Here is a 25,052-nt window from a genome sequence, read left to right as displayed (position 1 = left end):
CTTCACACTTTTCCATTAACTGTCTGGACCCTGAAGGCATTTTGAGTTTTAGACCCCCTGATCCAAAGCAAGGAATACCCAGAGAGTCTCCTTAGAGTAAGTTAGTTCAGTAACTAGAGATTGCAAGTAGATTTATTTGAGAAGAAAATAAGCTGGTATATTGCATTGGAACATGCAGCAGATGTGAGCATCATTTTGGATACCTAGTGTGCATGATGAACCGGAAGAAAGAAAGACTAATTGGTGACAATCTCCTCATTCTGTCAACAGATAGCTGACATGAACATAGAGTTTTTTTTTACCCTCTGAGCTTTGTATACACTCTAAGGGGCACACGCTGTCCTTTGTGTCAGTGAAAAATATCTTTGGAGGGATTTCATTTGGAAAAATCTAATGACCCACAGTTGCCGAACCACTCCCACATTTGGAAGCCAAATGCAAAAAGTACTTACCGGTGGTGATTCATCTGCCTTTGACTGTCACTGCAAATGGGCTCTGCAGGGGTCAGGCCTGGGCCCAGAGCCATTAAATATTTTCAGTAATGATTTGGATGATGAAGTTAAATGTTCAAAGAGCTGACTGCAACAAGACAGATATGCCTCTTAGGAGAAAACTTGTTAATTCTGCTTCTAAGTCAGGAACAGAAGCCACAGGAAGGAGGAAGAGAGCAATGGGTGCATTAATGAACAGCTTGTTAGCTTCATGCTGTAGCTCTATAGGCAATTAAGCAGTCTGGGTAGCATTTCAGGCTGGTAGCGGCAGTACCTATAGAGAAAGAGATTAATATGATCACATCCAAGTTCATGTGGTGACTGTGGCTGTCTTATGTCTTAGAATCACAAAGTAAACAGCTGTTTCTAGCCTAGTACTGGGGCAAAATAATGGAGGATCTTGTAAGTAAAGCAGGAGAAGTCTGTGGCTAACCACTAGTTGGTAACTATGTTGATATCACTTTACCTCAGGTAAGGGTGCTCCTTTCTATAATTGCTTTTAGGGAGAAATCAAGAAAAGCTAGAGATGCCAGACGATCTCCAAATAGAAAATGTGTCCCTCTTCCACAGAATAAGTACGTCAGTAGATCTACCATCTTTATCACAGCAGAGGAGGAAAAGAGGTCAGTGAGTGTGCCAGTTTGAATATATTGTGTCCCCCAAACGCCATTATCTTTGATGTAATCTTGTTTGGGCAGATGTTATCAGTGTTGATTAGATTGTAATTCTTTGAGTGTTTCTGTGGAGATGCGCCTCACCCAGCTGTGGGTGATGACTCTAATTGTATAATTTCCATGGAGTGTTGGCCTGCCCATTGGGTGGGCCTTGATCAATGAAGCCATATAAATGAACTGACGGGCAGAGGGAACTCAGTGCAGCTGTGAGTGACATTTTGAAGAGGAGCTACAGCCAAGAGGGACACTTTGAAGAATGCACAGGAGTTGAGAAAGGAGCTGCAGATCACAAGACAGTTTGAAGAAAGCTGTTGAAAGCAGACTTTTGCTCCAGAGAAGCTGTGAGAGGAAAAACACCCCAAGAACAACTAAGAGTGACATTTTTGAGGAACTGCAGCCTAGAGAGGAACGTCCTGGGAGAAAGCCATTTTGAAACCAGAACTTTGGAGCAGACACCAGCCACGTGCCTTCCCAGCTAACAGAGGTTTTCCAGACACCGTCAGCCATCCTCCAGTGAAGATACCCGATTGCTGATGTGTTACCTTGGACACTTTATGGCCTTAAGACTGTAACTGTGTAACCAAATAAACCCCTCTTTATAAAAGCCAATCCATCTCTGGTGTTTTGCATTCCGGCAGCATTAGCAGACTAGAACAGTTGGGAAATGTCATCTTTATTTCAGGCAGTCATGTATCCAGCTAAACAAGGTCAGGAAGATGACTAGTGTGGAGGAAACTAACATTCCTTCCATAATATCAATCTCATAACGTTGATGGGGGGTTGAATGAGAGTAGTTGTACCATCATTGGTATTCCACAAGGATTGGCACCATATCAAGATCTCACTCAATATTGATCTCCACTGCTGGCAGGCTGGATATTTCTTAGTAACAAATATGATCAGTCATTGAAAATAGGATCCCATACTTTTTAGGCTTAGGTATAGCCACCATCCCTGCCACCATGGCTAATCTACTCATGACCTCATTGTATGAGCACTGTGGTGGCTGATGGCAGAGGCTGGCTGATGTCAGCTGGCCAGGTCATTCTGTCTACTTAATTGGTTAGTGACTCTTACATGGTTGATGAACTTTGGTGGACATTAATATTCAATGCAAAGATCTTCACAGTTTGTGTTCTTTCCCATATGTCCATGCCTCTTCCTTCTCTCCAATCTCCCTCTGTTCTTCTTTCCAGGTGCCTGACCAACCAACTAAGCTATTTGCCACATGAGTTTATATGTATTCTTATTCCAGGGCCACTTCTCTTTCCACACAAAATTGATGACCCTTTGGTGCATTTCCCAAAGCTATACCCACTGGGAGGATTTCTCTTACCACTGTCATAAGTGCTATCTTATCTTACAGCTGTGGGAGGTTCTGGAGAAACAGTGGTGGATGACATGTGGCTCTGGGCTACCTGCTATAAGGCTACCACTTGTGCCCTATAGCCCTGCTTGTGCCTGATTCCAGATCTATCATTTCCATCCTACAAGGGATTGCAGCTGGGCCCAGAAGGTCTTAATACTTGGTGGGTCTGAGAGAACCTAGTTCATGATGAGCAGCCATGGCCACAAGAGCACTTGATGTCCCAGGGTCAGATGTTCTCTTTTTACAGGGCCCAGTCACACACCAGTAGCTATTTTTCAGGTGGTGAATAACTTCTCAGCTATTCTCAGCCCTTGCTCCAGAACCCTAGGAGTACATGTTGTAATTTTCCTATTAGGGCTTGCCATAAGCCCCACACAGCATCTTTCCCAGGCAGAGACACCTGCTGATTCATACAGCCCAAACAGCAGGAATGCTTGCACCATGGCCTGGACGTGCCACAGAGCCTTTTACTGCTCTGGAATCCACATAAAGCTGGAAGCCATCCTTGTCGTTGAGTAAATTGGTTGGGACAGTACTCCCAATCCCAAGTATAGAATATGATGCCTTCAAAACCTGAAGCAGCTACAAGGCATTGTGCTTTCTTCTTGGTGGTTGAAGGTTTGAGATGCAATAATTTGTCCTTTATTCTGGAGGGGATGTCTTGGAATGGCCTAGACCAGAAGATGGCAAACTTTTTCTGTAAAGGGCCAGAGAGTAAATATTTTATGCTTTATGGGCCATATGGTCACTATTGCAACTACCCAATTCTGCCATTGTAGCATGAAAGTGCAATACTTAAATGAATGGGCATGGCTGTGTTCCAGGAAAACTTTATTTACAAAAACAGGTGGTGAGACAGGTTTTTCCAACCCCTGCCACAGACCACTGAAATCCAGAAAAACTGACTAATGTAGTGGGGGTGAGACCACAAATGTATACCATTGTCTATCCCATGTGTGGTGGTTTGAAGCCATATGTGCCCCAGAAAAACATGTAAGTAGGACCTTTTGATGATGCTCCTTCAGTTAAGGTGTGGCCCACCTCAATCAAGATGGGTCTTAATCCTATTACTAGAGTCCTTTATAAATGGAATGAAATTCAGAGAGAGAGAGGGAAAGCCACAGGAGGCAAAAAGCTAAAATGGAACCTGAAAGAGGAGGAAGAGACCTGGAGGCCCCACCATGTGCCTTGACATGTGACAGAGGAACCATGGATCACCAACATCCAGCTCCAGAACACCACAGTCTTCGTGGAGAAAGTATCACCTTGATGAAGCCTTGATTTGAACATTTTCCCAGCCTCAAAATTGTGAGTGAATAAATTCCCATTGTTTAAGCCAAACCATTGATTTATCTGGGGGGGGGGGGCGGCCGGTTGCTGAACCCTTGGCTCTCGGCGTTGCTCGGAGGGTACCGGCGGCGGGGGCTCTTTCCCGGAGGCGAGGGCGAGGCGGGGGACTGGGCCCGGTCCCCGGCGGAGGCGTGCAAGGTGTGGAGGGCGGCGAGAAGGGAAAGACAAGACACTCTTCCTCCAGTAGGGGTAGAACAAAAGGGGGGGGCTTTATTCAGGGGGGTAAAACCAAGAGCGTTTATTAGGGGTGAGCACAGGTTATATAGGCTGGCATAGAGGGCAGGGGTTGTTACAAGCCAATGCTGAGGGGATAAAGGCTAGGATTGGTTCTGAGAGGGCGCGGAGGTTGTTTGAAAAGGGGCGGGAGTTGCTCCGGTAACGGTGTCTGGCAACAATGTATGCGCACTGGTGGTGATGGGAGTTGCACTGGCAACGGGGAGTGTCCGGGCAAGATAAGGGGGTGGGGAAAAGGCGGTTCCCTCCGGCAAGCCTCCCCTAACGGTGGTATTTTGGGTGAGGAAATGGGGCCTGCCTCCGACCTCACTTTCTCAGGCCTGGGGGGCAGTGGAGGGCGCTGTCGCCCGTGCCCACCACCCTCCCCAGGGGCTGATCAGGTCCCCCAGCCCAGGCCCGCCAAGTCGAAGCACGTAATCAGTATCCCGCAAACAGGTGGTGAGACAGGTTTTTCCAACCCCTGCCACAGACCACTGAAATCCAGAAAAACTGACTAATGTAGTGGGGGTGAGACCACAAATGTATACCATTGTCTATCCCATGTGTGGTGGTTTGAAGCCATATGTGCCCCAGAAAAACATGTAAGTAGGACCTTTTGATGATGCTCCTTCAGTTAAGGTGTGGCCCACCTCAATCAAGATGGGTCTTAATCCTATTACTAGAGTCCTTTATAAATGGAATGAAATTCAGAGAGAGAGAGGGAAAGCCACAGGAGGCAAAAAGCTAAAATGGAACCTGAAAGAGGAGGAAGAGACCTGGAGGCCCCACCATGTGCCTTGACATGTGACAGAGGAACCATGGATCACCAACATCCAGCTCCAGAACACCACAGTCTTCGTGGAGAAAGTATCACCTTGATGAAGCCTTGATTTGAACATTTTCCCAGCCTCAAAATTGTGAGTGAATAAATTCCCATTGTTTAAGCCAAACCATGTCATGGTATTTTCTTAAGCAACCTAGGATACTAAAATACCATGTGAATGGAAACTGCTTCTCTTCTTCCTTTTATCCAGCACTTCAGGATCCAGTCCCATATATAATCTTCCAGCTCCTGTGTATACTGAGTAGGTCTTTATAGTTCTTTTGGCTGACAGACCCTTTCTTCCCATAGCAGCTCAGCATGTCTCTAGCAGGTTTATGATCTGCTTCAACTCTATTTAAAGATCTGCTGGGGAGGGGAGGTAGGGATAGATCCCAAGAAGGCATGTGTTGTTTTGCAGGCAGAAGACTCTGCATTGCCTTCAAGCAAGGGGAGTAGTGCTATCTTTTAACAGGGAGGAGATTTCAAGTGTACCAGTTTCAGGGCTTTGACCTTAGTATAGCAGTTCTGACAGTGTTGGGAATTTAATCTTCTCTGGGGCTTTGCTACTCTTATAATTAAGTCCTGGTCCGACCCTGAGCTTTTTTTCCCATCTGGCTGCCAAGAACACTGTCTTGCCTTTACTCTTTGTCCAATATTGGTTATCAATCTCCTTCCACTTTTCATTATCTTCCTTCAATGCATTAATAGTCCCTGCAATAAACACTCAAACTCAATAGTCCTTATAATAACTAATTCCCTAAACCTTTCAAACATGTGATATTGCCACTGCTGGTATAATCCCTTCCTCCTGTTTCCGATCCCAAATCACTTCCTGTGAAAATTTTAACAACTAAATTCTGAGGCCTACCAGGGCCCCACCTACTACCAATGATGGGGTCCTCATTGCCAGTTGGCCAGTGGGTGATTGTGCCAGTTTTGATGTATTGTGGCCCCCAAAATGCATTATCTTTGATGCAATTTTGTAGAGGCAGACCTATCAGTGTTGATTAGGTTGGAACCTCTGAATTAGGTTGTTTCCATGGAGATGTGATCCACCCAACTGTAGGTGATAACTAGAATTAGATAATTTCCATGAAGGTGTGGCCCATTCAGCATGGGCCTTGATTAGTTTACTAGAGCCCTATATAAGAGCACAGACAGAGGGAATTCAGTGCTGCAACTTACAGAGACATTTTGAAGATGGCCATTGAAAACAAAGTTTTGCTGATGCTTTGGAGGTACTAGCCTAGAGTTTGCCCCCAAAAGCTGATACAGAGACATTTTGGAGAACGCCATTTTGAAATGCAACCTGGGAGCAAGTAGATGCCAGCCACATGCCTTCCCAGCTAACAGAGGTTTTCCGGACACCAATGGCCAGTCTCCAGTGAAGGTACCCTATTGTTGATGCCTTACCATGGACGCTTTATGGCCTTAAGACTGTAACTTTGTAACTAAATAAACCCCCTTTATAAAAGCCAATCCATTTCTAGTGTTTTGCAAAATGGCAGCATTAGCAAACTGGAACAGTAATCCACCTCCAAAATCTCATTTTAGATTCTCTTTCCTAAGACGATGCCCGGTATCAACTCTCACAAGTCAGCTTCCCTAAGAAAAATACAATGAGACCCTAAGATTTGCATGGAAGAGGTTTCTTGGGGAGTGCTCTCTGGATCAATGCCTGTGAGGAGTGAGGGAAGTCAGATCAGGCAGAGGGAGAAGTTGAACTGTGATGCAGTTGCAACAGAGGCCTCATCCAATCAGGAGCTCTGGAGCTAGAATGGCACCACAGAGTTGTGCCAATCGAGGCAAGGGGGCCAGGACTTTGTACCTCCCACATTGACTGGGCACTGGATGTGAGCTGCTTCCAGGGAGCAGGTATCAACTTGAGCAAGACAGCTTCCTTCAACTAAGGGCATTCAACTATAAGCCATCAGAGGCCAACACTTTTGGCATTTGAGGCAATAAGTGCTTTGATCCCAAGAGAGATCTAGGTGGCTCACCACAGTATCTTTAAGAGGAGCTTTATCACTCATTTAGCGGTCACACTGAGGATGTCAGAGCAAAGGATGGCTATCCTTTGAGCCTGAGTCCTTGATGCCATCCTTGAGTTTCCAAACCAATTCTAGGAGAGCCTCCCTTTAAACTTCTTAAGTAAACATGATGTCATTTCCATTGGACACTTAGGTATTCAGTTACTTGCAACCAAAAGCATTTTAACTCATGCATGCATGATCTCAGTTAATCCTCAGTTACCCTGTAACACAGGAAGTATTGTTACTATTCCCATTTGATGAATGAGAGAACTGAGGTGTAGAGAGGGTAAGTAACTTGTCCAAGGTCACACAGCTAGTAATTGGTGGATCCCAATCTAAGTCTTAGCACTATCTGGATCCAAAGGCCATGCTCTTCAACCCTTTTAAAAATGTCTATAGCTGACATTTTTATATATAAATATAAGTACGTATATATATTTTTAAATATAGCTGATGAAACTGGCAAGGAGATGTGGCCATACCCCAGACCTGAAGGGAATGATAGCTTTCATGTAGCTAAAAATCCAATATATACTTGTACCAGAATAGCTGCCTGCAAGAAGCAGCCTACTGTCCCTCTGTGGTGTAGTGGGTTGAGTGGTGGTCCCCCCACCCCAAGGATCTTGAGATGAGGAGATCATCCTGGATTGTCCAGGTGGGCCCTAAATCCAATGACAAGAGATGCCCAGGCAGGGGAGGGTTGACAGAAGAGGAGGTGATAATGTGACCCCAGAGGCAGAGATTGGAGTGATGCAGTGACAAGCCCAGGAAGGCTGACAGCCATCAACGCGGGAAGATGTAAGGGACAGATTCCCCCTAGAGCCTTCAGGGGGAGAGTGGCCGTGCCAACACCTTGGTTTTGGACTTCTGGCCTCCAGAAGCATGAGAGAATAAATTTCTGTTGTTTATGACACAAGTCTGTGGTCATTTGTTACGGCAGCATCAAGAAACTTAGATACTTGGGATCCTTCTCTTTAATTTTGCATACACTTATTTCTCTTTCTCATGCCAAGGTGATCAGTGTACCTTTCTTCACGTTTGGTTGAATATATTCCTCTTGTGGTAAATTTTTATGGGAATCCTTTATGGTTTAAGGATAGAGTGCAAACTATTTCCTTAGCAGAGGGTGAGGTACCTATAAAGATATAAATTAGCATTTTTCTGGGGAGAAGGTCCTTAGCCATTATATTCTCAATAGGATCCAATAAACTTTAAGATTTTTGAGAGGGAGCAGGGCAACTAGAAGAATGAGAGGCAGCTGAGCTCTGAGAAAAATCAGAACAAAGACCATGAAAAATACGAAGAGATTAAGTTTCAAATATTTGCAAGCAGGAAGAACCCAGGGTGTCTGGTTAGAAGGCTTGAACTCCATGTCTTTAGAAATAAGCTTCAGTTTCCTCATAAATGCAGGTGAGGAAGCAGAAGTTACAATGGTTTTGCAAAGGAGACTACAAAGGGCAAACTCCATCTAGCACAGAGTCCCAAAGAAAGGAAATGCTTTCTGGACAGAGGGTGTGGAGATTAGAGGAGAGTACAAATTTCTTTAGTTAAAACGTGCAGGAGATTAAAAGGTTAAATCATGTTTCAATGACAAACAAGTAAAGTGCTTTCTCTAAAAAAGTTATTTCTGTTATACTGGAGAGAAAAAAGAGAGAGGAAGCAGGTTGCTAAAAATAAGGAATGGTATGAATTTAAGTCTGACTCTAAAAAGGAAAAGAAAGAGGACACAGTTTTTGTCTATCTCTATGACAAATTATGAGATGAAATTTAGAAGATTTGGAACAAGTCTTAGCCAGAATCTTGGCTACCAAAAATGTGAGCTCCAAACGATGGCCTATTCCGTTGGAGACCAGGCAAACTGCCTCCCAAGCAGTACATGGCCTAGAAAGACCTGCACTGTTCCTCTGTGAAGCACTTGAGGTCGGGCTGGAGTAAGGTAGGGAGAAAAGCAGAGGGGAGTGGGTGTGAGAGCAGTGCTGCTTCCCAGAAAATTGCAGGAGAATCCCTGCAATCTTCCATAACGAGATTAGAAAGTGTTTTGATACAAATTACCTCACAGGTGTTCATCGTTCACAGCTTGCCTACATGTCTGAAAGGAGCAGGTTAAACCCCAAGCCTGGTTTTCAGCACATAGTTAATAATTCTAACCACAAGAAAACATCCTTCACCAAATAGGTCCTTGAAATTTTCACAGACTACAGGCTTTCCTGCCACCCACCTGGGAGAGAACTTACATAGCTCATTTGCAATCCGTTACATTTTTTAAGAGCTTAGGAGAAGCAAAATGCATAGATGTATACTACAGGCTGCAATAAGGATCACATCTAAGGATTCTGCTTTAACATCGATTTCTTCTTCTCTTGGCAAATACGTTTCTAAAACTCACATGATCAAGAGAACATTAAGTAAGAGAGGGCCTAATTGATTTTGTTTGTTTGTCTTCGGAAAAGTTGTGTTGGATGCTAAGTGTCTCTTTGAACATAATTATTAACTTAAGCAAAGAAACAAAATGTACCAGCCATTCGACCATGCAAGTTATATGATGTAAACGCACATTTTGTAGCACGAGTGTTCAATGTAGCACAAAATTTCTCTTATCAAATTATCCCATTTCTTTCCAAGCAGGCAATTGCTTATGAATGGCTACCAGCATCTTCCCTCACCCACAAAGTCCAGTGACGACATTCTACCTGTTCTAATAACAAATAAGAAGGTGGCAGGATATTTAGTTCGTTTAACAAACACTTATATAGAAATCTCTATGTGACGTGTACAAATACTTCCATACAAATTATTCCTTAAAAAAGAAAACCTATGAGGTATGTTCCATTTTTATCTCCATTTTACAGATAAGGAAGCTGTCATACAGCTGATAAGAGGTGAAGCCAGTATTTAAACTGCTTGTGCAGTTAGCCACTATAAAATGCTACCTCTTAAGAAAAAGTAGTATAAAAGTGAATGATTGCACACCGATGTTCATAGCATTATTCGCAATTGCCAAAAGAGGAAACAACCCAAGTGTCCAGCAACCGGTGAATGGATAAACAAAATGTGGCATATACATGCAATGGAATATTATTCAGCTGTGACAAGAAATGAAGTCCTGATGCAGGCGACAACATGGACGAATCTTGAGGACTTACGTTGAGTGAAATAAGCCAGACCCAAAAGGACAAATATTGTGTGGTCTCACTACTATGAACTAATTCTTACGAGTGAACTCTTGGAGCTAAAATCTAGAGTATAGGTTACCAGGAGATAGAGGATAGAGAATGGGGAGCTGATACTTATTTGTACAGAATTTTTAATAAGGTTGATTGTGAATGTTTGGAAATGGATAGAGGAGATGTAGCACATTACTGTAGGGGTAACTAACAGTGCTGAAATATGGATGTGATTATGGTTGAAAGGGGAAGTTTAGGGTTGTGCATATCACTAGAAGGAAAGCTAGAGGATAAAACATTGGATTGTATAACATAGAGAACCTGGTTGTGGTTGATGACTGTGGTTAATTGTACAAACATAAGAATGTACTTACATGAACAAAAACAAATGTACATCACTATTACAAGCTATTAATAATAGGATGATAAATTGGGAAAAATGCAACCAATGCAAACTATGGACTATAGTTAACAGTAACTTTGCAATATTCTTGTATCAATTGCAACTGAGGTACTATACCAATGCTAAGTCTCAATAATGGGGCAGTATAAGGGGTATGGGATTTTTTTTTTTTTTTAGCAATGAGAATGTTCTTAAGTTGATTTTGGTGATGAATGCACAACTCTGTGATTATACTGAAAACCACTTTGGATGGATTGTATGGTATGTGAATAAAACTTTAAATAATAGTGAATGAAGCAGAAGAATTAACAATACTAAATGTTCATATGTAAGCATTTCTAAAAAGTGGGCTTTCTTCAGGAAAGTTATCTAGAATGTATATCTGGATAGATTTTCTTCATGGGTTTCTAAAATGATGAGTTTTGTAGCTTTATGGTATATATACAATGTAGAGTTAGTCAATTGATATAATCACCCCTCAAATCTGTATGCATCTTTAAATCATCATAATATATTTCTCTGCTTATAAAAGCAATACATGTTCATATTTGAAAGATTCATAAAGTACATGGCAAAAAATTTAAAATCACTCACAATCCCACCATACAAAAATCATCATTGTTGATGTTTTTTATGTATAGTCTCTAGTTTTCTTTCCATATGTATATCCATCTATCTGTATATCGACTTAGCATTTATTAAACATGGCCCTTTGTGCAAAAGGGATGCACTATTCAAAGGAAAACAAATTACATTTTCAATGCTCCAACATGTACTGAATAGTCTTTATGGGTTGTAAAAGTCATAAAATCAATATATTAAAATCACAAAAGTACTATCATATTAGAAATAAGCTCCCAATGATACATATGCTAGAACAGTCTTAAAAATTCAAGTATTCAGTATAATTGAAGTAATAAGAGGTAAAGTTGTAGCATCAATAAGGTGAAAACAATGAATATTTGCTTCCTAAATGTATGGACAAATTAATTGATGATACCCTCATGAAGTCATGATTGTTTGCTTAAAGAATTGATTCTTAAGTTGCTCTAAGATAAGAAGACACAAGGCAATCAAAAAGAAATATTGATTTATGATTGTCCTGATAATGTTGAGTATTTTTGAAGTAAACGTATTCACAATGAACATTAGAATTACTAATCTAGGAAACACCTTGCCGAGCTTGGTGTGGAAGGAATAGATTATCTCATGCAGGAGAAAAAGGAACCCTGTAAATCAATCTACCATGTTGAAAATCGGCCTGGGTACATGCTGTAATCTTCAACACAAGTGGCTGGAAGGGATTCCTCAGCCAAGAGTAGACTCCTATGGGGGGCAACAATGTCACAGCCTTGAAGATAGCTTCCTCTTGACTGTACCAGTAATTTTTCCATATGGATTGTCTAAAGGTAGCAAGACCTGTAGAAAAACCACATGTTAACTTCAGAGGCATTACAATAGCCCTCTCCCTATTCCTATGAATCAATATTAAAACAGCAACCTGTTAAACAGGAAGCAGTACATGCCCTCCAGTAAAGTTACTTCAAGCATGGTAATGCCTTATTTTTCTGGCCGTAGTTGAGAGATGAGTCAATTTTCCAGAAAATTAAAGAGTTTTTGAAAAATTATAATCATTGGGATATAAATGTTCCTAAAATGCATTATCTATCCCTGCTGTTTAAATAGAGTGTAGTGACTATAATTTGACCTTTTCTTGATGACTCACTTTGAGCATCCATCATTGTCCAATGCTGTAATACAGCCAGGCCCTCAGAAGTATTTGAGGTCTACTGTTAGCCTGATGCTAAATGGCTCCAGACAGACAGGCTTTTACCATTCTTCTGTCTTTCTGCTCTGTCATCTGCCACTTCTCTGCTGTTGTCAGTGTCCTGACTTCCTGCTTCTCATGTGTTGACTTCTGTGCCAGTTTGAATGTATTGTGTCCCCCAAACGCCATTATCTTTGATGTAATCTTGTGTGGGCAGATGTTATCAGTTTTGATTAGATTTCCTTGAGTGTTTCTTTGGAGATGTGCCCCACCCAGCTGTGGGTGATGACTCTGATTTCATATTTCCATGGAGGCGTGGCCCTACCCATTTAGGGTGGGCCTTGATCAGTGGAGCCATATAAATGAGCTGACGGGCAGAGGGAACTCAGTGCAGCTGTGAGTGACATTTTGAAGAGGAGCTACAGCCAAGAGGGACACTTTGAAGAAAGCACAGGAGCTGCAGACGAGAGACAGTTTGAAGACAGCCGTTGAAAGCAGACTCTTGCTCCGGAGAAGCTAAGAGAGGACAAGTACCCCAAGTGCAACTAAGAGTGACATTTTTGAGGAATTGCTGCCTAGAGAGGAACATGCTGGGAGAAAGCCATTTTGAAACCAGAACTTTAGAGCAGATGCCAGCCACATGCCTTCTCAGCTAACACAGGTTTTCCGGACGCCACTGGCCATCTTCCAGTGAAGGTACTCGATTGCTGATGTGTTACCTTGGACACTTTATGGCCTTAAGACTGTAACTGTGTAACCAAATAAACCCCCTTTTATAAAAGCCAATCCATCTCTGGTGTTTTGCATTCCAGCAGCATTAGCAAACTAGAATAACTTCTCTCTGTACCCACCTCCTGGGTGAGAGCCTGAGAGCAGCAGGAGCCATCCCCAAGATGGGGACAGACATGGGGAAAGCTTGCTCAGCCACCCAGCTGCCTTTATACAGAGCCCTAACCTGAAGGAACTTGGGCCTTCCTGCCTCCAGGACCCTGGCTGGGCTCCAGGAGAGATCTGCAAGTCTGACTTGTTGGATGAAGGGACCCTGTGACCTGAGCACCCCAGCAAGCCCTGGAGCTGGGATTAGGGCTAGCCTGAGGCTTCGGGGCCCTAAGGAGTCCCTCCTGTCTCTGCCTAGGGTCCTGAGCTGAGTATTGTTCCAATCCAGTCATAAAGTCTGATCCTTTTTCTGCTTGGGGGCCCATGTGTTTTACCTCTGGTGGACATGGCAAGAAATTCTTTCAGGTCCTTCTCTTGCCCTTTAGAAGATAATCATTTAAAAAGGACTTGACATTCCAATTAATGAAATTCTGGTGGTCAACATCCTTTCCTTCCTGAGAAGTAAATAGTACTTCTCCTCCTTTCTCCTGAATGAACAGCACATGGGATCAAGGGTGCTCTCTCCTGCAACTTAGGGTTCTATGTCACCTGCACTGACACCTATGAATGACCTTTGTTCCCCAACACCGCCCTCCAGGCTCCAGCTGCAGCTGATGGCAATGCAAAGCCAAGTGGACTCTACCAGTAGCTATTTGCAGAACAGAAATAAGGTGACTGATCAGAGGAATGATGACTACTGAGGCTCCTGCGTCAGCAGACTCAGAATGTAGTATCTTCTGGAGACCCCTTCGTTGGCCTTTACCCACCAAGAGATATGATTCTAAAGCAGCACAGCCATATTAATAGATGGCCCCTTCCCTCTCTTGTTCTGCCCTCCACTCCAAATAAAGCTACCCAGAATGGTGTTTTTCAAATTCTAGAAGCCTGTGGGAGGCTGAATCAAATGGAGAAATCCTGTCGTGTTGAAAGTGGCCTAAGAGGGAGGGACAGTTATGACCTCCCAGGAACCAACCATGAAAGCTACCTGTCAGGACTTCAGGCCATTTAGTCAGACACACTGAGTGGGTTTATCTTCTGCCATGGCTAAAAACAAGTCATGGTAAGTGCTTTATTCCACCAGGTTTCCTTTCAAAAAAGGAACTTCTCATTTTGACTTCAGTAATTGCAATTAGAAACACAAATATTCTTTCACCTTTTCTGTGTATATTGTACACTGTTGAATTGACTACTTAGTCAAAAAGTAGAGATAATGAAAGAAAATGAAAATAGCTTCTTTTTTTTTTTTTTTTTTTTTTTTTGCCTCATGTTGGAAGAATAATGATGCTGTGACCTTGTGTGGCACTCTTTGGGAAAGTGGATTTCAGGGCTGTTTCCTTGGGCACACTCTATTCTTTCTTTGTCTTTCCCCCTCTGTAGCTTCCAACCCTCGTTTATAATCATTCATCCACTTCTAGGGTACTCGAGCCTCAGGCATGAAAGGCCCTGGGTCTGAGAAAGCTCTAATCTGTGATAGCTATAAATATTCCCCCAGCAACAGTTGCTAAGAATTTTAGTCGATGATATTATCATCCCAAGTTTAAAACAAGAGTGAGGGTAGGGAACGTACTTGAAATATTTTTAAAGATCTCTTACCTCTTCTTTGTTGATCAGTCCCATTTTGGACATGTCTATGTTAAAGTAGTGAATATTTGGCAGGCTGATTTCCATATCTTCTATCTGGAATTCATAATAATATGTATCACTTTGGGCAACTGTGAGTCTATCTCTTGGTCACCTCTCCCCCCACCAACCCATCTACCCGTGAGCCCACCTCTGTCTCTGTCCCCCTCTGCAGCTCTTCTACTGTCCTAAACTGTTCTTTCCTGCTAGTACTGTTACTAGTTGGTGAATCCACCCTTCTCTCCTCAGTGTACAAAACCTGCCCCTCTGAAAAGTAAGGTCTCCTTGGGTCAGAAACCTGGAAGACCTCTTACATATGCAGCTGGTCCCAGGATGGTGGAAGGTCAACCCCTGAGTTCTTCCTCATTTTATTTCCTCCTCCTCAGGCCTGTTCTTAATACTTGCAGGCCTGAGGAGGAGGGAATACCAGATGTCTAAAGATTTAAAAGTTATAAATCATGCTAACAAAACTTCAAGTAAAACATATCCTATCTTTCTAACTTAACAAATATACCTTCATAACAACATGGAAGGCCACGTTTAAATTCAGAGTTCCCTGGAGTGCCATGCGGGAAGAGGCAGCCCCCAGCGCTGTCCCACTCCACCTTCTCTCTTGGACTCTCATGGATGGACACCCCAGAATTCCAGTCATATTCTTGTAAATGGATACCCCTTTACCAACCCTCAGGTTGGCACACACACCAATTACATGATCTGCCTTCCAGAGGACTGATCTGGGGAAGAGGACTGTGCAGTCTCTGGAAGTAGGCTCAGGGCTATTTGGGTAGGAGATTCTGGAGGACTCAGTATCCAGAGAATGATGTAGAAAGGGAAGTGTGGGCCCCTGCAGGGTTTGTTTCCTCAGCCCCATGGAGTGTTCACCAAATGGAAAAAGGCACAGCCAAGGAAGGCCTGAGGGGACCTCTGCAGTGCTGGCCATGGCAAGAGTCCCTTTTGTCCAGGTCTAAGGGTGGAACCTTTCCTCTCCAACCCCACCACTGCCTTAGCTCAGGTCTCCCTCCTTAGTAGGTTTCCACAATAGCATCCCAACAGGTCTCCTTGCCTGTGGTGTTATACTTTTAATTCATCACATTTCTTTCAGAATGAGCTTCCTAAAGTACAAATCTGGTCACATCACACTCTGTTTAAATCCTTCAGTGACTCCTAAGAGCTTAAAGGATAAAGATAAAATACAGACTCTATAGCAAAGCCTATGACCTGGTTTCTGTTTTCTCTCTAGGTACATGGAAATATTTTGACTCCCGAAACTTCGCATATGGTAGACTCTCAACAGTAAATGATTTTACCATGCTGTATCCTGTCTCCACAACTTCCCTTCTCTCTCACCATTGAGTGTACAACCAGATAACTGCTACTTGTCCCTAAAGATTCAACTCAAGCACCCTCCCTCCAGAAAGCCTGGATGGTCCTATCTCCTAATCACAAATTAGGTGCCCTCCTCTGTATTTCCATAATACTCTGTTCTCTATTGTATTACTAGTTTACTTGTTTTCTTCTTTCACTGAAGGATAAACTCTTCCATGGTAGGGACTATGTCTAATTTATCTTTGTATCCCTCATGTGCTGCCAGAGACATAATACTCTGTAATATCAAATGGATGGATGGCTGGCTGGCTGGATGGATGGAAGGAAGGAAGGAGGGAAGATGAAATCTCTCTACATCTATCTTTTATTCTTTGGCCCCCCTGAAACATAGGCCCTCCATCTAACTACCCCTCCCTCAAGGCATTCAGGGTCCCTGAATATGAGGCTTAAATGAGTGGCAGATTGAATGGATTCAAAGAATTTTCAAGAAAACTAAAGAACCACAACAGTGACCCGTGTTTTCAGGTTGGACAGATTTTTCCATTTTTGCTCTCTTCTCACTTGCGATAACAAGCTTTTGAACAATAACAGATGTCATTTTTCATGTGTCTCACAGCTTCTTATTTTAACTCTCCACTCTTTCTCAGAGCTGACAGAATACACAAGGTTTTCCAATCCTCAGAATGGCAAGTTACAAAACATACCTCAGGAACCCGGCTCAGGGAGAGCACCTGGATGTCATAGAGGGTCTTCTGGACAGAGGGCGAGTACTCGCCTTTGTCATACGGCCCAGCGAACTTCTCCAGGACAATGTCCCGAACAGTGTCCCTAAAACACAGAGACTCCTCACAGACCAGCCTTTAAGTGTATATTATAAAGCTAAGAAGCAGTGACCTCTCCGCCCCCACCCCTCACCCCCCAGAAATCAGTTTTATTGCTGGTTTTAGAAGAGATCAATATATTTTAATGCCAAAAAACCCTCACCTCCCATTCCTCTATACAACATACCCACACAACATTCAACAAACATATTGAATGCCACTAAGCTGTCTTCCTAACCTGGTACCAGGGCCAAATGGGCATTCCATGGATTTCAAAATCTCCACTCATGTTTGAACAACCTGTAAAAAGATGGCTTCCAAGTGCTCAGACCCTCTTATTGCTCAGCCTTGCTGGTCCCTTGCATTATTACATTTTTGGAGGTTTTACTCTGTGCCAAGGTCTATGCTAAGCATATTATGTGATTACTTCACTGAATTCTCTCAACATATCTGAGGTATGTACTATTATTATCCCTCATTTAGAGATGGGGGATCTGAGCTTAGAAGTTAAATGATTCCCTTGAGGTTCCTCACTTCTGTGGGAGGCCCAGACTATTACTTTGACTGTGCGTGCTCAACTGAGGGTTCTTTTCAACATACACATATCAGGCTACTGCCCATGGGGAACACGAAGTAAAAAAGGAAAAAGAAGTCCCAGGTGAGGTTCCTTCCAAGGATTTTCAGACGACTATTCATCACATAATAAAAGGATCAGAGCAAAACTATAGCAGTAGGAGGAAGCCACCAGAGGCAGATTCCAACTTAACATAGAGTAGAAGTTTATAACAATTGAAGCTTCAGCAAAGGAATGAAATGCCTGGTCAAAAAGCAAACTCTGATTCTGGGAGTTCAGAGGCCTAACTAATGACTGCTTGTCAAGGATATTGTAATAACAATCATATCCTTGCATTTTTAAAGCATTTATCATTTACAAAGAGCTTCTATGCACATCATGTTATTTTGAGTTTAACCTACAGTGACAAATCATTCCAGTCTGGTCATGACTGTGGGGTTTTCCAGGACATGGGATTTTCAGTGCTAAAACTAGGAAAGTCCTGGACAAACTAGGATGAGTTGGTTACCCTAGTTTAGCTCTCTCTGCAACTACCATGAGGTAGCAAGGCCAGAGATTATCTTCTTTTAATGGTTCTTAAGTGGTTCTTAAAGTGTTACCTGTCCTGTAGTATGAGCACACCACCTGGGAGTTTGCTAGAAATCCAAATTCTTGGGCCCCACCCCAGACCTACAGAACCAGAAACTCTGAGAGTTTCAGAAATCAGAATCAGCAATCCTGGGGGTGGGGCCCAACTATCTGCATTTTAACAAGCTTTCCAAATGATTCTGATGCATGCTAACGTTTGAGAACCACTGATCTAATAAATTAAAAAGTGTAGGGAAGGGAAAAGGGGAAATCATGTGGTCTGTTCAAGGTCACATAACTAATAGGATCTGAGATTCAAGGGCAGATTTACCAATTCTTTTAACAGAAGGGATTTCTGAATAGTGGATGGCTGAACTGAATGGCCTCTAAGTTTCCCTTTCAAATCTAAGATTCCGTGAATTCTGGGTCCCTGGGAAGAGGACTACTGCTACCTGCCCCAGCCCCAGGCCCTAGCACATGCATTCATACCAGGTCGCCTCAAAGTCCACGTCTCTGCACTGGTGGTAGTGCCACTTGCAGTACACTTGGGTGGCAAAGCACCGGTCCTTCACCTCAGGGAGGGTGGTGAACTGGTCCTTGATGAACCCTTCAAATCCAGATTGAGTTGTTTTCAAGACCTTGAGGTCTTTGATTCCAGAGTGAATGACTGGAGGTCCTGTTTTAAGTGAAAAGGTAGGAGAGGATGACATCATACACAAAACAGTGCCTTCTTACTGATGGCTAGCACTAAGGATTGTGATCTTTAAAACATGGCACACTGCTCCATGTTTTGTCTTCCCTTCTCCTCTGCAGCCTGAGTTCTGAGGATGGCATGCCTTCCCCTCTTTCTGGATTCCATGAATTCCTGCCCTAGGAAAACTGAAGTTCAGAGAAACCTCTGGGTTTTGATAAAGCCCACAGAAATGAATACCTGCCTGTCAGCTACCCACAGGGTATCTTCTAAGCCAGATTACCTTACATATAAGGTAATCATGCTGAAATGATTTAATAAGCTCCTCTAGAGCCATTACTCTATCTACTATTGCCACTGTGACTCCCTTTATTGGGTGTTGTCCTCATGTTGACCACCTCCACTGGCTGATAGTTCTAATCGCCACCAGACCCCGAACACCGAAGTGTCACAGCAGGATTATTAAAATCACCTCTTCTCAGTCTCTAAGTTAGTCCTGGCTAACATCTGTCTTTCTTGACCTGCTTAGCCTGTAAATCTAGGGCCTGAGGTGTCAGACATCACTACATGGTCTTCGTCATGGTGTCAGTTGAAGTACAAGAAAGTAACTCATGGTCCTCGATTAAAATCCAGGGTAGGTCAATAATCCAATGATTTATGTCTCCTGTGTGGTTTCAATTGCTGTGGTTAACTCAGGTAAATAATGGCTATATTTCTTTATTTTCCCTGCATGAGTATGTCTACCAGAGGGGGCAGTGGCCAGTGGTCAGTGGTAGACCTTACAATAATAAATGTGCTTATTTAATAAGATGTTCTGTGCAGAGTGTTCCAGGGTACTGTGGCAAAACAGAAAATGGTGTTTGTTTAAAACTCTAAAGTTCTCATTGGAAGCTGTGTCTGAAGGAGGATAATGAGAAAGACACCAACAGTGCATTAAGTGGCTATCACACTCAGGCCAGAGAATCATCCTCCTCAACATCTACCATGGAAGGCTGTGCTTATTAGAGTCAGAGAAGAGCCTCTAAATGCATAAAGACCAAACCTATTAAAGATTTGTAAATGTGATTACCCAAATCAGCATTTCTAAATGCATGTAGAACCAATCAAAGTAAGACTAAATCTCAAACCCAAGAGAACTGCACAAGCAATCAATAAGTATCTGTTGAATGAATGAATGAGTGTTAGAAAAGTGATTCACATCAAGGAGCAAATACTTCACACTTTAGTCTCTCTCCCTTCTAGACAGTTCTTCTCCATCAATCTTTAATCTTTCCTTCCTGATCCCCTCAACTTTCACACGGGGGGAGAAGGAGAGTGTCAACATTGGCTGAGAATCTCCTGACTGTAAGCATGCCTTTGGTTGTTTCCTTTTTCAGTATTTATCCTATTTAATCCTCACAACCCTATAAAGTACATATTTTTATAGAGGCAACTTTTAATCATTTGCCCATGGTCACATGGCTAGAAGCTAGCAGAGGTGGAATTTGAACTCAGCACCATGTTATGATATTCCATGCTTTTCTTTCCCTTTTTTGGATCATTTCTCATCCATACAATGTTTCTTCCTTCCTTGAATTCTCTTTCCCCATTTCTGTACTATAAAGGGTCTTCCAAGGAAATGAGAGGTTGCTACCTCCCATTCCACAGCGGGCTTTGAGGGCCTCAGGCAAAGCCAGAGCCTGAAAAAGACCATCTTCATTGCTTCAAAATGGAGGTTGAAACAGCTCTGTTAGAAATGGCCTCTGTCTGCCTTGAAGACTCTATTCCTTAAAAATTTCCTATTGGAATGCAAAGACCCCTTAAAGCAGTGATGCCTAAAGCCTTTATAAACTAATACTGTAGTCTACTTCCAACCATAGTTTCCTCTAGAAAACAAAATCCTGTAGAAATGAAACATGGATTTGCAATCCTGGTGACTGTTGGGGTTGACGGGTAGTGGAAACCCTTGAAGGGAGAGAAAGAGAAGGTAAAGGGGAATAAAAGGTAAACTTTACTTACTTCATCTGTCCATGTAGGGCTGACCTTGACCACCAGCATCCACATAAGCCAATCAGACTTTGGATCCTCCAGTGATCTTAATCACAAGAGGATTCCTGGATGCAGTGTTGCACAGTGATTGAGTCCACAGCCTTGGGACTCAGATTCCCTGAATTCAAATCCCAGCACCACCCCCATCATTTATACATACTAACCCCCTGAGAAAATTACTTAATCTCACTGTACCTTAATTTTCTTATTTGTAAAATGGTGACAATAATCACAGCTACCTCCTAGAGTTGATATATGTCTAAGAAAATACATTCAAAGGACTTAATAGAATGGCTATCCCACAGGAAATGTTCTATAAATATTGGTTATTATGATGATTTTGAGATAATTGACTTTTTCTAATCGATTTCAACCACCTGTAAAGATTTCCCATGTTTCACAGAGGCTCATTGGGTTCTGAAAACTGTTTCTGATGAGCCATCCCTGTCTGCCTCCAGCCCTGGGGTGAGATTTATTGGCCTTAGGGGAGTGTCAGTCCTACTAAGCAACTTTGAAATTGTTTATGTTCTTGCCAGAATCTGAAAATGGAGAAAGCAGTTGCATTTTCCAATGTGTTTTGGACTTGGTTTTACACAGAATAAAATGTTGTATGTTCCCAAAGACAATTAACTATTGCCACAGTTTGGGCAGAATGTAAACCGTTGGCTCTGGTACTCTCATCTTTCTATGAAAAACAACAACAATTCTCTTTGAATGTTAAAATATTTTTTCCTTGACACACATTAGACACCCTGGAAGAAATCAGACAGCTTATTTTTATCTTCTCTCTTGGCAGTGCCCCAGCTTTCTGAACACTGGGAAGAACCTAAGCCTTGCAAATTCATGGGCCCATCAACTAAAAATATGACACCTCGCACAATCTAAAAAATTTCACTGTAGGCTAACAAGGAGTAACTCAACCAAAAAGACTGTCCCTTTCTAGGTTACTTCCCATGAAACCACTTAATCAGCTTTTTCCCTGTTTCACCACGGTTATGGAGTAATGCAAAAAGGAGATTTTTCATATTTTACTTTGTAAGAACATAATTTTTCTAGCTTTTAGTGTCCTCCTACACACTTAACAGATTGTGGTTTATCTCTCAGAGAAGCATCCTACCCTTTAGCTCTCTAAGGGAAAGAAACTCACTGAGAATTAACAGAAAATAAGCCCCATTCTTTGCATTAGGTGTCATAAAGCACAAAGCTTTACTGAGCCAAGAAAAAAAATCCTGTCATGCAGAAGATAATTGCTTCCACGTTTCACACCTCCAAAAGGACACAAATAGCTGAAAGAAGGATATTTTAAAACTATAATAAGTCACTCTAGTAGAAAATCTTAAACACTTAAAGTGCTAGAAAAAGTGAAGATCAATTAAATATCATCTGCCTTTGAGGGTCCACTTAGCTCCTGCAGGGATAGTGAAAGCTCTCTCCTGGAAACTGTGGATGGAGAGAGATGACATCTTTCAGATGGAAGGATGTTAACTGGGCTTTTGTATAACTAGGTGACTGTCAATGTGATTGCCAAGAACTTTCCTCTGGAGGAACTGAAGAGTGCTTTAGTCTTGATATCAAACAGACATAAACAGATTTCTTGTCAATGGCTGTCTCTGTCCTAGGTTTCCTCCTCCTCCATTTCACTACTTCCACCCACTCAGGCAATTACCTTTTAAATCTTTTCTCCTCCAGAACTTGAATTTCATGGGCCCCCTTCTTCAAAACCACCTTCCGGTTCCCTTTAGCCTCCACATCAGTAGATTTTTTCCCACTACCAGAAAACAGAATCTCTTATTTGAGATACCTTCTCCATCTCCTATTCCTCTCTTAGCTACTCAGTAACTGAGTTTTTAAATTAGTGTCAGAAGTGGAGAAATTTCATGCTAAAGAATGGCGAGTTTGAAACCTCACATGGATATTTGCACACCAATACTCACAGCGGCATTATTCACAATAAGCCCAAAGATGGAAACAACCTAAGTGTCCATCAACAGATGAACGGATACACAAAATGTGGTATATACATACAATTAAATATTATTCAGCCATAAAAAGGAATGAAATTCTGATAACATGTGACAACATAGATGAACTTTGAAAACTAAGTGAAATAAGCCAGGCATAAAAGGACAAATATTGTTTAATTTTACTCACATGAAATTAGAATAAAAAAATTCTTAGAGACAGAAAATAGGTTAGAAGTTATCAGGGGCCAGTGAAAGAAAGTATTAAAGTGGAGAGTTATTGCTTACTAGGTACAGAGTTTCTGTTTTGAATGATGAAAAAGTTTTGGTAATAGATGGTGATGATGATAGCACAAAATTGTAGATGTAGTTATTGCCACTGAATTGTATATTTAAAAACGGTTAAGATAGCAAAATTTAGGTTTTATATATATATATATATATTCTACTACAGTAAGATTAGAATAAGAATTGTGAATTATAATTTAAACAAAGGAGAAGTTTTGGGAACAATTTAGTTCAAATTAATGACTCAAAGATCCAAGGAACCTGAAGGCCCAGCTAAGCTTGTAGTTCAACAGAAACATGTGAGAGAAAGTTTGGAAGATCCAGGTTTCATATAACACCTAAACCCCAAACCAACAGCCTGCATAACACATGCAGAGTCTAGCTCCTCTCAGAGCTCAAGAAGTCACAAATGTAATACCAACTATCACCCTTTTGGGTGAACAAATATCTCTCTCTCTTCCACATTCTCCCATGGAACCAACAGACTTTGAAACAGCTAAAGCACAGTTTAATGATGGAGCTTTAAAAGATCCACCAGGAAAGAAAACAGTGTAATGGGAGGTTTAGAGCAATCCCTAGGGCCTAAATTGGTACCTGGAATATGGTGGGCTTTCTCTAAATGTCTGTTTGGTTGATAAGAACTAATCCTGTCCACCAGGAGAACCCAGTCCCATATGCAGTCCTTTGGGAAATGAATGGCTGAACTTGTGTGTTTAGGTACATGTGTTTAAAAGGATAGAATTCTCACCATCCTAGCCCGCCCACCACGAAAGGTATTACTTAGGGTTTGTAACAAGAGCCTTCACCATGTGAATTGGTGGGAGGGTGTGTGTGTGTGTGTGTGTGAGACAGAGAGAGAGAGAGGGAGAAAGAGAGAGGGAAAATGATTATTTTCTTCAGTTACGCCTAGGCAAGAGCATTTCTTATGCAGTGATTGTAATATTGACTCATGTCACAATTCCTGCAGTTTTAACTCTTGGATAATAAGCAAATTAAGAATTAAACTTTGCTATCAAAAGAGCATAAATCACCATTCTCCATAGACAGCAGAGTACAGATGTCTTCTTTGTACACACAACATTGGAAGATACGTGCATTCACATACATGCGTACATACATAGCTGCATACACTTAAGGCAATAGATGCCTCTTCCCCACACCCATTCCTGCCAGCCCTGCTTATAAGGGATGGGGGCTGGACTCTAGAGGAGTCAAGTTGAGCTACTGGGAACACCACCACAGTGATCATAATACCCTGAAGCTTTGTAATTTTCTACAGAAAGAAAAAGCTGTAGCCTGATTATAGTGACTAATTTTTCCACTCTGCACCAGCCAAGTAACTAAAATTCAGGCTGAAAGTAGCTCCTGGTAGTTTTTGGAAAGAATAAGAATGTATAGGGCAAGTCTGTTTTTTTCTTATGATTAACAGAGCCCTATACTCCGCTGCTGCACTTCGTCTCCATGGCTGTGGTGTCCCCAGTGATACAGCCTCTTTGCAGTTCTCCTTCAACCCAAACTTCTCAACTCCATGGCAGAGACTGCTAGCTGTTCAATGAATCTACTTCCTCCTTCTCCTGGGTACCCAGCTGTACTTTAATTCCTAGCCTCTCTTGCAGTTAGGTGTGGCTGTGTGATTGAGTTATCTTCAGTTGAAGTGAATTGTGCCATTTCCAGGCCTGGTCCTTATGAAAAGTTTCACCTTCTTTTCCTCCTCCAAGCTATTTTCCTCTCTTCATTGTCTAGTATAAGGAACTACTCTCAAGGTGACGCTGAAAAGTATTAAAAATATGAGAGTTGCATCAGTCTGGGTCCCTGAATAACTTCATGGAGCAGAGCGCACCCCCCACTCCCCCACCCCTCCAAACACACAAACAGTGAACTAGACTTTTACAAAAAGGAGTAAACTTCTATTATGCTGAGCCATACACATGGGTCTATTTGTTATGCATCCTGCTACCTCAATAACTATCCCTGACTTCTTGGAATGTATTCTTTTTTCTGCTTTCATGATA

General features: G+C 42.2%; 1 protein-coding gene across 2 annotated transcripts in view; it reads right to left on the bottom strand.

Annotated features, from left to right (window-relative positions):
- Positions 1-11,066: 11,066 nt before the first annotated feature.
- The window catches only part of LOC119527109 (uricase), a 101,528-nt gene continuing 87,542 nt past the window's right edge, over positions 11,067-25,052 (bottom strand). For both annotated transcript variants that reach the window (XM_037826769.1, XM_037826768.1), the window contains exons 5-8: positions 18,562-18,748; positions 16,815-16,938; positions 14,758-14,841; positions 11,067-11,939 (exon numbers count right to left, since the gene is read on the bottom strand). In XM_037826769.1, coding sequence (XP_037682697.1) covers positions 11,865-11,939; positions 14,758-14,841; positions 16,815-16,938; positions 18,562-18,748 — 470 coding nt within the window. In that variant the 3' untranslated portion in view covers positions 11,067-11,864. The remainder of the gene's footprint in view (positions 11,940-14,757; positions 14,842-16,814; positions 16,939-18,561; positions 18,749-25,052) is intronic.

The sequence above is a fragment of the Choloepus didactylus genome, chromosome 2, assembly GCF_015220235.1.
Source record: "Choloepus didactylus isolate mChoDid1 chromosome 2, mChoDid1.pri, whole genome shotgun sequence".
Classification (NCBI taxonomy): domain Eukaryota; kingdom Metazoa; phylum Chordata; class Mammalia; order Pilosa; family Megalonychidae; genus Choloepus; species Choloepus didactylus.
This window is presented reverse-complemented; position numbering and strand designations above follow the sequence as displayed.